We start from the raw sequence: 16178 nt of genomic DNA, 5'->3' as shown, positions 1-16178 counted from the left end.
CGGACTTGTGTTACTCATTGTAGCCATAATCATAAAACAGGTTTGTGTATAAATATACCCACTTCCATGCTGCTAGACCCCGACAAGAGTCCTCTTTTACTTGATGGTTCGGATTTTTTATGCAATAAAAGTTATTCCCCGAACTGATGCACCTCCTGGTTCTAAAGAAAAAGTCTATGAATCGATTAACAGTTTTTAGGACTTATCCTGCAAAGATGCAATCTCGAGAAGGCGAATAATTTTTTATGTTGAAATATTGTTTAGCTTTGCATTCGATCTATTCTAACAGGGTTATCACAATTTTTATAATTAGTTAAAAAGAAAAGTGAGAGCTTACATCGATTAAAATTACACCACTGACGTGGATGAGTATTATCTGTGGATTTCCAGTATGTTGCAATAGGAAGATATCTCAATAAATGCTAATATTTGAAGTAAAGAATGCTGTTGCGCAAAAAGATATTGATTCACAGCGTACATTTTAATTTATTGACATCGGAAACAAGTTATTGTAACAATTAAGGAATTCAAGATTTCGATTAAAAACTAATTTGAATATTTAAGAAGACTTAAGTCAGCAATGATTGGGGAAATCTTTGGATAGCGAAGGGAGTAGAAAATCGAAATGATCTAATAGTTTGATTGTTCAAAAGATCCGCTGAAAATGATCACTGTTCTCTACCTAGGAATTTTATTTTATTAATTTGGTACCTCGTATAGTTGATCCGTTGTCTCCAGCCTGCTCCAGCCGCCATAAGTTCCGACTAGTCCGACGTTTTCGTGCCAATTTTCGTTACTTATCGCGTTACGAGGTGCAATTTTCGTGAAATCCAGATCAAAAGTGTTGCTGCTTCTTGGATATCCAGTCGTGAGTACTATCTTTCAATTATAATTATTTGCGACGACATTCTTTCTTCTCTTCCTCCGTTTTGAGAGAGCAAATGAATTCTTCGCCGAAATGCGAATCATTGTACGATCGAGCAATACTGAACTTTTACACGTTTATAAGAACTTAAAAGAGATCCTAAGTGTTTATTTTTACGATTACTGCATCATTAAAAATTCCATGTACATGGAGTTAAACTCTTTACTTCTGCAATAATTATGGCGACGCTTGTCAGAGCATACTTAGAAAATTGAATTTACGATTCAATTTAATTTTATGTTTATTCGATGAGATTCGATGCTTCTCGGCAATTTTATGATATTTAAGGGGAATTCATACGATTCGTACCTTCTCGTCTGTTTTAATCACTTATATGGAAATGATTGATGTATTTTATATGACCCAGATTGGTTGTTCACAAGCATAATGTATTGAACATTTTCTTCTTTTGAGAAATACCGCGTTTGAGAAATACCGCGTTTGAGAGCACAGTCTTGTGCACTATTTGTATGTTGCATTGTAATGAGAATGTGTAATAAACATGTTATGAGCTTTTCTTTGGTACATATCAATGGAAAATGTTATGCGATTGATCATAATTTAAGTTTACTATGATCTGGCTTTTGAGGTAGCTGACTTTAATACTATTTAAATATTTCTAATGCTGGGCACATGGTAAATAATATTTCCTGAATGCCTCATGAAATATCATATAAGTTTTATGTTTTATAGATTAAGCACTTATTAAATGAATGAAACATTGCCATACTTTGGCAAACTATGTCATATAATGATATAGTTAGATTTTTATGAGACTATATTTTAACAATTACAGGCATATGCCAATTACATATACATGTTCTATGTGTAATAAGTTGATTTTGTTATGATAATTTTCTGAATATCTTTATTCAGATCTTCAACAATGATCAACATTTATTTTCTTATGGGTAAAGTATTTTATTTTATGATAAACTTACTTAGGTATTGAGTCTATTAGAATTTTAATTGCACTATGTATTTACTGAAGAATATAGTGTAATTTTTATCTAATCGATTATTAAGCTAAGTGAGTTTATTAGATGATTTGAACACTATTTGCTTTGAACATGAAAGGAAATATAAAGATCTATTGGATTTTAAAGTTGTATAATTTTGGGAGAAAGATTTGTACACATTTATTTGTAGCATATGTAGAAATCTTTCTTCCAAAAGTACATGTTGTTGAATCCTGGATTTTATCCTATCTGTGAAAGCAAATAAAATATAATTCAGTTGTTTCCTTTTCATCTTACATACATTACATTTTATCATGATCCTAAATCTGTTTTATCAAGAGCTATTTTTACAGTTAGTATTCAGATATACATGAATACTTGTAAAATAAAATAAATATATTTATACTACTGAATTCTTCATAAAATACAACAGAAAGTGTACCTTTCTTTTTATAAATCCTGAGTATTTATAAAATTTTCAGATATTTTTATGAACAGTGTTTTTTAATTGTATGTATGATTGGTGGCCAATTTCCATGAATAAGTAGGGATATTTACAATAAATTATGCACATGTGTGGCAATAACTCTATAACAATTTTCTTTGAATACAAAATAGCGTCCAAACGGACTGTGGCCCTTAAAACAGTTTGGAATGCGCTAGCAAACCATTTGCTAGAGCGAGAGAGGGTTTAAAAATGCAAAATTGGAACCAATGGCAATTGTCAGCTGGTGCTGTTGCTACTCCAATGCCGCAGCCACCAGTTGGTTATGCTGCACCAGGAGCAGATCCAATGGCTATGATGCAAGCATATATGCAATATTATAGTCAACCAGTAAGTACTATATTAAAATTTAATTTTTTTTTAGTGCATGGATATAGTCTTGATTAGTTAAGTTTACCTACTTGGAGTTGTTAAATATTAAAAACTAATTTTACATAAATGTGCATCAATACATATTATATAGTGATAAAATGGAATACATTAATTTATTTGAATAGAACAGACTATAGTATAGTACACACACTAAAGTTGTTGTGCTTTTTTCATTAGACACCTAGTGGATATACAGCAGAGCAATGGGCTACAGCTCAACAACAAAATTGGGCTCAGTGGCAGCAATGGCAACAGCAGTATCAGCAATGGCAAGCTCAGTATGGAGAGAAGGTATAATAAAAACCCTGGATCAATTCCTAAAATGAAAACATAAAAAATGAGGAAATACTATTATTATTTTTTCTCCTAAATAATTAGAATTTTTATGTGTTTTTAGAAGGAATTTAAAACGCAATATTTTTTAGTTTAAAGTTCAATGACTCAAATTAAAAATTAATAGAACATATAATACCACTTTGCTTTATAGTACTGTTAAAAAATGCATTGATCAACCTTAATTCATAGACTCATTTGTTCATTTTTTTTCAGTATCAGGAAACAATGAAGCATATGTCGGCGCAAAATATGAACCTAGCCAGTCAGATGCCACAGTTACCAGTTGTACAACCTCCACCACCTCTTCCGAAAGAGGATTCAAAACCACCATTACCTCCAACTACTCTAAACACATATCAGTTCACGAACATGCCTCCACCACATCAGAACAATCTTCCATTATTTCCTGCCAAACAGAATGCGAATACTACAAGTAGTATGCAAAACTGTCCACAAAATCCTCCTTTACCTCCCAATCAACCGCCATTACCTCCTGACAATAGTAATAATAGTAATAGAGAAAATACTTTAACCGGTAAACGCGGCAGTACTGCCATTAGTGAATCTACTAGTGCTAAGAAGTTAAAAATCGAAGACGAAGAATTGACGGAGGCTGAGAAAACATTTGATGCTCAGTTTAAACAGTGGGAAGAGCAATTTAATAAGTGGAAAGAGCAAAATGCTAATCATCCGGATAAGGTAAGTGATGTTAGAAATTACTGTTGTATAATGATCCAGAAATACTAGCAATTAGCTCTAATGTTTCCAAAAAGAGATATTATTTTATTTTAGACTCAATACAAACAGTATGAAGCAAAGTGGACGTCTTGGCGGGAGAAGCTTATTGAACGACGCGAACAGATGCGTAGGAAACGCGAACAGCAAAAGCAGGCTGCTGCTAAGGCAGAAGTTGAGAAGAATAAAAACCTGCCTGGTGATGATAAGATAATGAATATTTTGTCAAGCACAGAGAACCAAGGACTGATTAATAATTTGTTGGGTATTGGAAAATCTCTCGGTTTGACAGGAAAACAAAGCACTAGTGTACCTCCACCACCACCGCCACCAGCAACTACAGCGTCTACAGTGCCCAGTGTTCAAACGACAACCATGACATCCTCCTCTCAAGTGATCTCACAATCAACTCCTCAGTTGCCAGTCATGAACATGATGCCTTCTAACATGATGACTTCGACACCTTGGAATTCTCAGCAGTGGGCACCACAATACAACGCCAGTTTTCCTTCATTTTCGTCTATGACTGGTATACCTCCGCCAGCTTTCGGTACACCTCAAACGCAAATGCCTCCCCCAAACTTTACGCAGCCTCCGCCGAATTTTCCCAATACACCAAATTTTTCTCAACCACCGCCAGGATTTGCTAATAATGATTCGCGACAAAGCTCTAACACGCGACAGCCAGCTCCGCCAAATTTGCAAGGAAAGCCTCCTCCTCCGTTTGGTTCAAATAGTGGAAGTGGTCCTGATGGAAACCTTACACATACTGAACGTTCAGGTCCTGTTGGACCTTTAAGTAACTTTGAACCTAATCGACAGAAAGATGGCGCACCATCAGAACGTTTTGGTCGAGATGGCATGAGTGACCAACAACCTAATCAGTTCCGACCTAATGACACATTTGGTCAACGAAATGAAAATTATAAATTGAACGACGAACGACCACCCGAGGCCGATCAATTCAGGAGGGATGATAGAAATTATCAGGAACATGGCAATCAATTCAATCCTCAGAAAATGAACTACAATAACGATAGGTTTGCTCCTGGAAATGATCGTTTTGGACCCGGCAACAATCGATTCGGTCCACCGAATGATAGATTTGGACCTGGAAATGATCGATTTGGCCCAGGAAATGATCGACCTGGTCTTGGAAACGATCGTTTTGGACCTGGACACAGTAGATTCGGAACTGATCGATTTGGACCCGGACCTGATAGAGGCGGACAAATGAATGAACCTATTAATGATCGTTTTGGACCAAATAACGATAGATTTGGTCCAGGTAATGAATCTTTTGGTCCTGGAGGAGATAGATTTAATCTAGACCGTTTTGATACGAAAGATACGGGAGACAGGCGCGATAATTTCCCAAATACATCACGAGGTTTTAATCGAACTGATCAGTTTGAGCCATCAGACAAACTTGCACCAGAATTGAAGAAACTTATGGAAAAGCGAAGAGCTGCAATGGATGTTTTTAAACCTAGTTACCTAGAGCCTGACAAAAGTTGTAGTAATGTTGGTTCATTGAGTGAAAGCTTTAAGAAGATCACCGGTGATTCTCCATTTATGAAATCTGCTGGGAACAATAATTTTGGGCCTCGGGGGCCTCCTAATTTTGGTCCAGGTGGACCTGGAGGTTTCAGAATGCCTGGAGATTTTAAACCTCCAGGGGGTTCTGAATATGGGCTTCACTGTCCTCCAGGGATGGGACGTAATTCATTTGAACCACGTGACAGAGGGCCAGTTCCATTTAGAGGACCTAATTCTAGTCCACAGCCAATACAGGACTTCCTCAACACTGAATCTAGGCCAGAGATATCGAATCTTGGAAGTGATATGGATATGAGTAAAGAAAACAGTAACCCTGTTAATATGCCAGAACAAACGGAAGTAATAAATACTACAGTGAATGAACAAGTTGATAGTGTACAGGCTGATGGTCCTGACAATTACCCAGTGCAAAAAAGTTCAATTCCATTATTAGACAAACCACCAAATTGGAATGACAATCAATTTGTAGAAGATAATTCATCGCAAAAAAACATTAGTAATGCTAATGAGAATGAAAATTTATCTACAAATTATAATATCCCGGAACAGAATATTCAGAATGTACCTAGTGAAGGTACATGTAACGAGCAGGATGTATCTAGTAACGATAAGAATGATATTAACAAGAAGACTGAAGTATTACCTTTCATGGGAGAGAATGATCCCAAACCAGAAGACTTGAACATGGAGCCACCACCAGAATTGCCGAATTTAGGCCCTCTTTCCACAGATGATATAAAAGAGCCTTCTTCAAAACCTTTCACTGATCCTGAAACTTTCGATCCAGCATTTGGTCCAAGAGGAATGCAATTTAGATCAAATACACCGTTTTCTGGCCCCAGAGGTCCCACTGATAATAGATTTCCTTTGCCTGAGTCCAGAGGTCCAAATACATTTAATTCTCCTGGTCCAAATCCATATCCCTTAGCACCACGCATTCCTAATGATGGATCTTTAGGTTTACGAAATGCAGTTGATGGACAGTTTGGACCAAGAGATGTCAATGATAAATTATTTGGTCCAAGGGGTCCTAATGATGGATCGTTCGGTCCACGAGGACCTAGTGATGGACAGTTTGGTCCCAGAGGTGTCAATGATAAATTATTTGGTCCAAGAAGTTTCAATGATGGACCACTTGGACCTAGAAGTCTCATCGATGGCCCAAGAGGTCCAAACGACGGATCATTTGGACCAAGAGGTCCCACTGATAGCCCACTTGGGCCAAGAGGTCCTATTGATGGACCATTTGGACCAAGAGGTCCTAACGATGGACCATTTGGACCAAGAGGTCCTAACAGTGGGCCGTTTGGGCCGAGGGGTCCTAGTGATGGACCATTTGCACCGAGGGGCCCTAATGATGGACCATTCGGACCCAGAGGACCAACTGATGGACCGTTTGGACCCAGAGGACCTACTGACGTACCGTTTGGACCCAGAGGTCCTACTGATGGACCGTTTAGGCCAAGAGGTCCCGTTGATGGACCGTTTGGCCCCAGAGGCCCTACTGATGGACCGTTTGGGCTACGAGGTTCTAACGAGGGACCATTTGCGCCAAGGGGTCCTAATGAGGGTGGACCCTTTGGTCCACGAGGTCCTAATGAAGGACCTTTTGCGCCAAGAGGACCTATGGACAAGTTCGGACCAAGGGGTCCAATGGACAATCAATTTGGTCCAAGAGGGCCTAATAGTGGACAGTTTGGACCCAGAGGGCCCAATAGTGGTCAGTTTGGACCAAGATATGATGATCAATTTGGACCTAGAAGACTTAACGAAGGACAATTTGGTCCTCCCGGATCTACTGATGCACAGTTCACATCCCAAGGACCCAACAATCGACAATTTGGTCCTGGTAGGCCAAATGATGCTCCATTTGATAACCGTGGTCCTGGTGATGTGCAGTTTGGTGCTAGAGGTTCTAACGAAGGTCCCCCGAAAATTTCTGGACCCAATGATAGACCTTTTGAACCGCGACTTAACGAAGGATCTTTCCAACGAAATGTTAGTGGCATGAAAGGAGCAAATGATGCACAATTTCCTGTTAGATTTAACGAGAGACCATTCGATGCTCCAGTCGATGAAAGTTTCGAATCTCCAGGACCGACTGATGGATACTTTGCACCTCGAGGTCAAGTTGGTGGTCCGACTGATGGGTCATTCGCCCCAAGAAATCTTCCTGACAGACCATTTGATGAGTTCAGGCCAAGAGGCCAGGGTAAAGACAATTTAGATACAGCTGGTCCAGGCGTTCGTGGCGATGGAGGAGTGTTCGAACCTAAAAATCGAACACAGATGGAACCAAATTTGCAGCAAGGGCAGTTTGAGCCTAATGAGATGCAGAATCCAGGATGGAGGCCTCCATATTCTAAAAACAGTTTTGGTGATATCGATTCGAGACATAGTGATTTCGTTCAGAATGAACCATTTAACCAAGCTGCACCAAATATTGCAGAACGACGTTCTCCCCTGAGTCAGATTAAAGGTGGTCTTCCTGATAAAAGGATAGACAAAAGTCTGACTGATATACCTACTGCATATGGAGAATCACCATCGGGATCTGATTTTGCAAAATATGGTAATCCTAGCTTGCACATGAAGCGACCTGTAGATAATCGACAATCCCTAGTATCTAGGTGCCCACCTGTTAAAGAATTTTGCATAGAAAAACAGTTTAATTATAATCACGCTGGGGCTACTGCTGATAAGAAATTTATTGAACACATACCTGCTAAAGTAATTGACTACGCTCATACTTCTCGTTCGACGATTCAAGATCACTTGACTCCTGTGCAGTGTTTCGATTATGGGCATGGTAATTTGAAACCAGTGGTGCCGGAGCACGAGTTGTATCCGAAGAAAGATTTTAGAAACTGGGAGGAGAACGAGCAAAATCTGAAAGAATATACAGAGAAACTGAGGACGTACGAGCATTACTCAGAAAAAACGAATTCTAGACGATCCGATACTTACAGGCAACGAAGAGATAGTGAAGCATCGCTCGATGATAAGAAGTCTGAAAGGGAACGCAGTGAAAAGGAAGATTACAAAATAAAAGAACGGGAAGACAGAAAGTTTGACTATGTATCTGATATGGATCAAGACCATCGACATGATAAGAATTCTAATAAAGGTAATTTAGTGCTTCAATTTTTTAGTCCGAGTACTGTTACATGCATTATAAGGCATTTGTTGTAGATAATAGTCGCTCAAATTTAATAAATGTGTATTTAAGAATATATTTATGTAATTTACATATACTATTATTTTACGAATGGTTTTGCCTTTACTCTTGTTTTTCTTTAAATGTAGAGAGAACACGAGAAAGGTCTGAAACTTCTCAAAAGGAAGCGAATAAAGAAAGTAGCAAGAATGAGGACAGGTACAGTAACAGTTATTATTATTATAGTAGCATAATTTCATTCACAAATTTATACACTTTGCAGCATAATTAAAGGATCATTAATTTTGCGTCGAAAAAGGCAATTTTTTAACTGCTGTAACTTTGTCAAAAAAAATCACAGGGGCATGAGCCTGGGCTCATTTTAAAGGGCAAAGCCTCTGCTTTAACACCCCTGAATTGAACTTGTCCGAAAAAAATTTTCCACTCCACCACACGCCGAGAAAGAAGGTGGTTTTTCTCTAAATATTTTTCAACTTTAGACTACTCTCAGGAACTTGATAAATTTTTTTCGCCATATTTTTTGGGAGGATATTAAAGCTGGAACTCTCCCCTTTCGAATGAGACCTTAACGAGTGATCTGCGATTTTTTTTCGCCGAGTTATCGCGATCTGAATGAAAAGTATGCTTTGGTACCACTTCATTTAAAATGTATCTTCGGTATCACTTCATTCAGACGTCGATATCTCGGTGAAAAAAAATCGCACAGCACTCGCCAAGGTCTCATTCGAAAGGTAAGGGATCCAGTTTCACTATCCTGTCGAAAAATATTGAAAAAAAAATTTATCAAGTTCCTGGTAGATCTCTGAAGTTGGAAGAGATGCGGGGGCAAACAACCTTCTCTTTCTCGGCGGGTCCTGGGAAGAAGAATTTTTTTTGAAGAAGTTCAACTCAGGGGTGCTAAAGTAGAGGCTTTGCCCTTTCGGATGAGACCAGGCTGACCCCGTTGCGATTTTTTTTGACAGAGATACAGCAGTCCAAAGATTGACTACTTTTTCGGGCTCTGAAGCGCTGCCTGGTCCAGAGGCTGCAGGCCCATTTTTCACTGAGACCTCGATATCTCGGCGAAAAAAAATCGCAGAGCACTCGCCGTGGTCTCATTCGCCAGGAGAGGGTTCCAGCTTTAATATCTATTCAAAAAATGTAGGGAAAAAAATTCATCAAGCTCCTGACAGTCGTCTAAAGTTGGAAAAGATTCGAGGGAGAAACCAGCCTCTCCTTCTGGGCGCGTCGTGAAGTTGAGAATTTTTTTCGGTCAAGTTCAACTCGGGAATGTTAAAGTAGAGGCTCTACCTTTTCGAATGAGACCAGGCTCATCTCCCCACGATTTTTTTTGACAAAGTTACATCAGCTGAAAAATCGACAATTTTTCCACCCATTTTTAGTGAACCTTTAATTTTGCTGCGAAGTGTATTTTTATGTATAGATATAATATAAATAAATTATCATGAACTATATTAATATGTTAATCAAATTTGCTTGAAAATGTGTAACTTTCTTTAGATCGAAAGGAAATATAAACTGGCAGGAGAACTCAAACAAGAACATCGTAGAAACAAAGCCTTCAGATACCAGGTATGTTACAGTATTTATTAGATGCGTCTTAAGTGTTTTAGTCTTTGATAAACTGTAAAATAAATGCTCTTACCATTTTTGTGTTCTTCAAGAAATTTTACATCACGATATTGGTACATATTTATAGATTAAAAATTGAGCTATCTATTGCATTTTGCATAACGTATGAAGACTTATTTCGTGCAAGCTTATGCTTTGCCTTTGGATTACCAAAATGCGACTAAAATATACCGCGTTTGTGGGTGTGTCAATACTATTGACACTCGTCAAATATTTTTGAAAACCTATGGTTTTCTTCATTTACAATACATATTGTACACGCGTACGTTTGTGGCTGCATCATTGAAGCCACTGTACTGATAAAAATTGAATTGTATATCTTAAAAGTGTGATCTACCAATTAACATAATTTAATATGCTGAATGTGTATGAACAGTACAAATGAAATACTTTCAGAAATTCATGATATTTTTGCCATTGCCAGATGGTTTATTAATTTATACTTATGAAACAGAAGTTCCTATATGCCACTTTTTATCTTGAACATATTGACAATGCTTAAAAATTGACTCGATTTTAAACACAGGAAACATAAAGAAGCATAATACAAATATGTTTTATTTTTATGTGTTTGCATTATGCATAAGTATGTTTACTGTGGTTTAAATATTTCTTCTTAATATAGGTAACATAAACTACAATACATCATTTTCAGGTTTTTATGCTCTCACTGTTATTTGTTGCAATTACTACAAAAAACTTTCGAAATCCTGACAAATTGAAACATGTTTAATGTCTTAATACCTTGTGCAAAAACTTTGACTATGAATGAATCAGCAGGAACGTTTCACATGTCGGAAAAGTATTAAAATTTTGATAAATCAATTGTTTTCAATTTATTATCCTTTATGTTTCGTTATCGATTCTCTTCATTTTATATTGTCAAGAAAGAATTATAATTTTATTATATTTGAACGCTGCAGATAAATTGTTGACACCTTGTACTGATTTTCTATTATGCATTTCAGTGTTACAGATAACCAGCATAATGTTGTGGAAGCTCCTCCAAAAACTTTGGAACTGGCAAAGACACCAAACTGTACGATGGTGGATGACCTATTGTGTCCTCCAGGTCGCCAGAACCGACCACCAAAAATAGCCATCATTTTAAGGGGTCCACCAGGAAGTGGAAAATCGTTTGTCGCGAAACTTATTAAAGTAAGTATGCAATACTACATTTTTCACTTTATGTTAAAGGAAACTAATGGTTTTCCTCTGAGTGCACCTTTATGTACCTTTCTCCTTTTTTATAGGATAAAGAAGTCGAACAAGGTGGTTCTGCACCAAGGATTTTGAGCCTTGATGATTACTTCTTGGTTGAAAAAGAGATAGAATCCACAGATGATAATGGGAAAAAAGTCACAGTGAAGGTATAATGAAAGCCGTGTCATATCTCAACATATTCCAAAGTTAAGTTCAGCGTTTGACTTTAGTGTAATTAAATTTTTCAGGAGATGGTCTATGAGTACGAAGAAGCAATGGAACAAAGTTATGTAACATCACTTGTCAAAGCTTTCAAGAAAAATATCACTGATGGTTTCTTTAATTTCATAATCCTGGATTGCATCAATGAAAAGATATCTGACTACGAAGAAATGTGGAGTTTTGCTAAAACCAAAGGTTTTAAAGTGAGTCTTCTGCTTTTAATTCTATAAAAAAATAATCGAAATGATTTTTAAATGATTATTTTGTACAATTTCTAGGTGTATGTGTGTGAAATGGAAATGGACTTACAAATTTGTTTGAAAAGGAACATTCACAATCGTACAGAAGACGAGATAAATAGAATCATAGACTATTTCGAGCCAACACCAAGCTATCATCAAAAGCTAGACGTCAATTCAATGCTACAAGATCAGGCAATCGAAGAAGTATGCAGTTTAAATCATTTTTCTATAATTACAATTACTATTATGTAACAATTTCAATTCTCTTTTTCGTCCTAGGTTCATATGGAAGATAGCGAGGAGCCACAGGAGAAGGCTGCTCAGCAAAACGAGGAGGACAGTCAAGACAGTCAGGAGGATATTCAAGATGCAGTGGTAAGTAATATTCGATTCGTGTTTGCTATAAATATTAAAAGATTAAATCTGCGAACAATATTTTTATCATTTTTAGGGAGTAAGCAAATGGGAACGTATGGAAGCAGAAGATAAATTGGGTTGGTTTACGAATATTTTACCAAATCTGTATCTTCTATTTAAAATCACTTTTCTTTAACGATATGCTATATGATTTTTCAACATAGACCGTTTGGATGGTCTTGCAAGGAAGAAGAACGAGGGGAAAGTTCAAACGATGCAAGACTTCCTCCAAGTTCCAGATTACTATAACATGGAGGACACCTCTGGAAAGAAACGCGTAAGTGACTCTTCCGCTTCTCAGTTACTTAAATATCAGAACTCGCATATTTATTTAAACATGGTTCCATTAGGTGAGGTGGGCAGATCTGGAAGAACGTAAAGAACAGGAGAAAATGCGAGCCGTGGGGTTCGTAGTTGGTCACACTAATTGGGATCGCATGATGGATCCAACGAAAGGAGGAAGCGCCTTAACACGCACAAAGTATATATGATTTAACTTTAACCCTAGAACCTGTAGAAAACTTTGCAAGTAATTTTGCTTTATCGTTTACTAATAAGTTCTAGTCTAAAATTTGATATTCAGCTAGATAAGCAGGACATTATCTTTCGTGTTTTTGTATTTTTACAAGAGAAGAAAGAGAGACTTTTATACTATGAAATGTAAAAACACGATGTATGTGAAAGTATGACATTGTGAAGTTTGTGATTAAAAAATCTGTGTAAAAAGTTTAACGATATTAACAAGAAAAGAATTTTTCTTATAGTATTACGCGTGAAGTGCGAAGACTGCCTTTTAGAAATAAAGACCACAATTAAATGTTACAGTTTTAGACGAATTTGTTACAATTCTATTCATGTTACAAATATTATTGCGAAGGAAATATTCTTATCTTGAAACGAGCTAATTTCTTTAGATAAATATACAATTAGGCAAAGGAATATTGTGTTACTGAATTGTAATTATATTTTTCTGTACGTACACTTGAGAACTATTCCTTAAAGAGAAATGTTTGAAGCATAGTTTAAGTGGAAATAATTATGACAGAGAATGTAAGCATTACATTTGCGTGAAATAAGTATTCTTACATATGTGCATCCATTCTTCATTATTTAAACTAGTAATAGTATTGACATTTTTTTAATCTTTTTAAGAACATAGATGTAGTAAAATATAAAAAATGCCTTTGTTATCATGAAACCTGTTTTTTTAATATTTATACATATAATAGTTAGATTAATGATAAAGTTTGGTGCCTCATGTGATCGTTATTATTGCAGGTTTTTCTCGCTAACATAAACGTTTTCATTCGACTGCAATAACGCAAAGAAGTGAAGAGGTGTCTACAACTTTCAGACTCTTCAAATGGGGATATAAAATTCCTCTGCACTCTCTTTAAAGAATCTATATTTAGTATAGAATAAGTCTTAGAACGTTTCAAGTTATGTAAAACATCTTGTAATTATTGTATATAATACATATTTAATGAAATATTGCCTTCATTACATATTATTTTATATTAATTTGCGACTTATATGTAAGGTACATTTGTAGTTCAAAGGTGTACGATAATTATACACTGCCTACTGAACTAAGTGCGTACATTTTTCAAGTTTTAGAAGTAATTTATCTATTAACTAGATAAACAATAAATAAAAAATGAATCGAAAGTTTTATATTTGTCCTCACTCTTGTGTTAGACACATCTTACAGCTTTTATAATATTGCAAAATCTGTACATAGTAATGTATCTGAAGTAGATGAAAAACATTGTCAATTAATTAAAAATAAATACATTTCCAATTAATACGTATTTTATTTCCAACCCAACAAATGAAAATGAAAAGATAAACATATTCTGTACGGTTTTTCACAATTCTATGGTTTATTTATTGCAAAAAGAACATTTACAAATTTATGGGGGCACCGGACCCTGATGATACGGGCCTTAACGAAAGTTGCTAGCGACAGCTTCGCCATCTAGCGGCGGCCCGCGAACTAACATTTTGAGTAAGACTCGTATCATCGGGTGCCGGTGCCCCTGTAAAAGAAAAATATTTAAAATCATTAAAAAACCATTAAACAAACAATATTATTATGCAAAATGGTTCAGAATACTTTTACGGAGTACGAATTGCATTAAGTAATTAAATTCGAGCACTAAATATAGCATAAATTAATGAAATATTACTTTCTTTATGTTTAGTAATTATTTAAGCTGTTGTTAAGTTGTTTATTCGTATAGTTAACAACTACTGTCCTCTCCTGAGCTAATTCTAGGTGATTTTCCAAAATAATATTATTTATTTATTGCAAAAACAGTATTTGAATATTATTAGGGGCACCGCACCCTGATGATACGGGCCTTAACGAAAGTTGCTAGCGACAGCTTCGCCATCTAGCGGCGGCCCGCGAACTAACATTTTGAGTAAGACTCGTATCATCGGGTACCGGTGCCCCTAATAATTTTCAAATGCTGTTTTTACAATAAATAAACAATATTATTATGGAAAATCACTTAGAATTAGCTTAGGAGAGGACAGTAGTTGTTAACTATACGAATAAACAACTTAACAACAGCTTAAATAATTAATAAACATAAAGAATGTAATATTTCATTAATTTATGCTATATTTAGTGCTCGAATTTAATTATTTATTGCAATTCGTACTCCGTAAAAGTATTCTGAACCATTTTGCATAATAATATTGTTTGTTTAATGGTTTTTTAATGATTTTAAATATTTTTCTTTTAAAGGGGCACCGGCACCCGATGATACGAGTCTTACTCAAAATGTTAGTTCGCGGGCCGCCGCTAGATGGCGAAGCTGTCGCTAGCAACTTTCGTTAAGGCCCGTATCATCAGGGTGCGGTGCCCCTAATAATTTTCAAATACTGTTTTTGCTATAAATAAACAATATTATTATAGAAAATCGCTTAGAATAAGCTTAGGAGAGGTCAGTAGCTGTTAATCGTACGAATAAACAAGTTAACAATAGCTTAAATAATTAATAAACATAAAGTCTGTAATATTTCATTAATTTATAGTATATTCACTGCTCGAATTTAATTATTTAATGCAATTTGTAAACTGCAGAGGAATTCTGAACGATTTTGCATAATAATATTGTTTGTTTAATGGTTTTTTAATGATTTTAAATATTTTTCTTTTACAGGGGTACCGGCACCCGATGATACGAGTCTTGCTGAAAATGTTAGTTCGCGGACCGCCGCTAGATGTCGAAGCTGTCGCGAGTAACTTTTGTTAAGGGCCGTATCATCAGGGTCCGGGGCCCCCCAAAAATTTTTAAATGTTGTTTTTGCAATAAATAAACAATCCTGATGCTTCATATTGTAGTATAATAAACTATAGAGTCTCTACAATAATTCTATGATCTCAAATTGCAAGTAAATAGTGCAATAATAAATTATGTTAAATTATGCTGGGTTAGGAACTGAATAAAGTAGTTTATATGAATAAATACTCAAGTTTATTGCACATTAATGTTATATAATGAATTTTAAAGGTTTTTTTTAATGTTTTTACATCTTAAAATATTAATATAACACAAGAAATAAGTAATTATTTACGAGATAGCACTCTGAATAGCTGTATATAATTGTTTAAACGTTTGAGTAACAAAAAGTAGCCCGTGATATTACTGTATATAGCTGCATAATAAACTGTAGAACATCTATAAGGATTCTAGATTAATTAATTGCAAGATGCAAATGTATAAATAAATTATTCAGGGTTTCTGAGAGTGAAGGTGCACTAATAATTTTAAGTCTCTTATAACAATGATTAGTATATGCCTATTATCATTCACTTTCACTCTCTTCATTTAGCAGACAATTGTTATGGTCATTTCATAATACTTTGCACTTTGTTATG

General features: G+C 35.8%; 1 protein-coding gene across 1 annotated transcript; it reads left to right on the top strand.

Moving 5' to 3' along the window:
• Positions 1 to 801: 801 nt before the first annotated feature.
• LOC143181701 (uncharacterized) lies at positions 802 to 13775 on the top strand. Its single transcript, XM_076382242.1, has 16 exons — positions 802 to 868; positions 2503 to 2719; positions 2939 to 3052; positions 3311 to 3796; positions 3890 to 8519; positions 8699 to 8768; positions 10071 to 10142; positions 11171 to 11360; positions 11456 to 11572; positions 11654 to 11830; positions 11906 to 12073; positions 12149 to 12244; positions 12321 to 12363; positions 12451 to 12563; positions 12637 to 12767; positions 13565 to 13775. The coding sequence occupies exons 2-16, from the start codon at positions 2582 to 2584 to the stop codon at positions 13581 to 13583; spliced, it is 6564 nt and encodes a 2187-aa protein (XP_076238357.1). The 5' UTR covers positions 802 to 868; positions 2503 to 2581; the 3' UTR covers positions 13584 to 13775.
• Positions 13776 to 16178: the final 2403 nt, after the last annotated feature.

This window comes from Calliopsis andreniformis, chromosome 7, assembly GCF_051401765.1.
Source record: "Calliopsis andreniformis isolate RMS-2024a chromosome 7, iyCalAndr_principal, whole genome shotgun sequence".
Taxonomy (NCBI): domain Eukaryota; kingdom Metazoa; phylum Arthropoda; class Insecta; order Hymenoptera; family Andrenidae; genus Calliopsis; species Calliopsis andreniformis.
This window is presented reverse-complemented; position numbering and strand designations above follow the sequence as displayed.

Bases quoted from the DNA above. Each gene is read 5' to 3' on its own strand.
- LOC143181701 (XM_076382242.1), top strand. From the start codon at position 2,582: ATGCAAAATTGGAACCAATGGCAATTGTCAGCTGGTGCTGTTGCTACT. The intron at 3,797-3,889 runs GTAAGTGATGTT...ATTTTATTTTAG, and splicing joins ATGCTAATCATCCGGATAAG to ACTCAATACAAACAGTATGA. The intron at 12,364-12,450 runs GTTGGTTTACGA...TTTTCAACATAG, and splicing joins GGAAGCAGAAGATAAATTGG to ACCGTTTGGATGGTCTTGCA.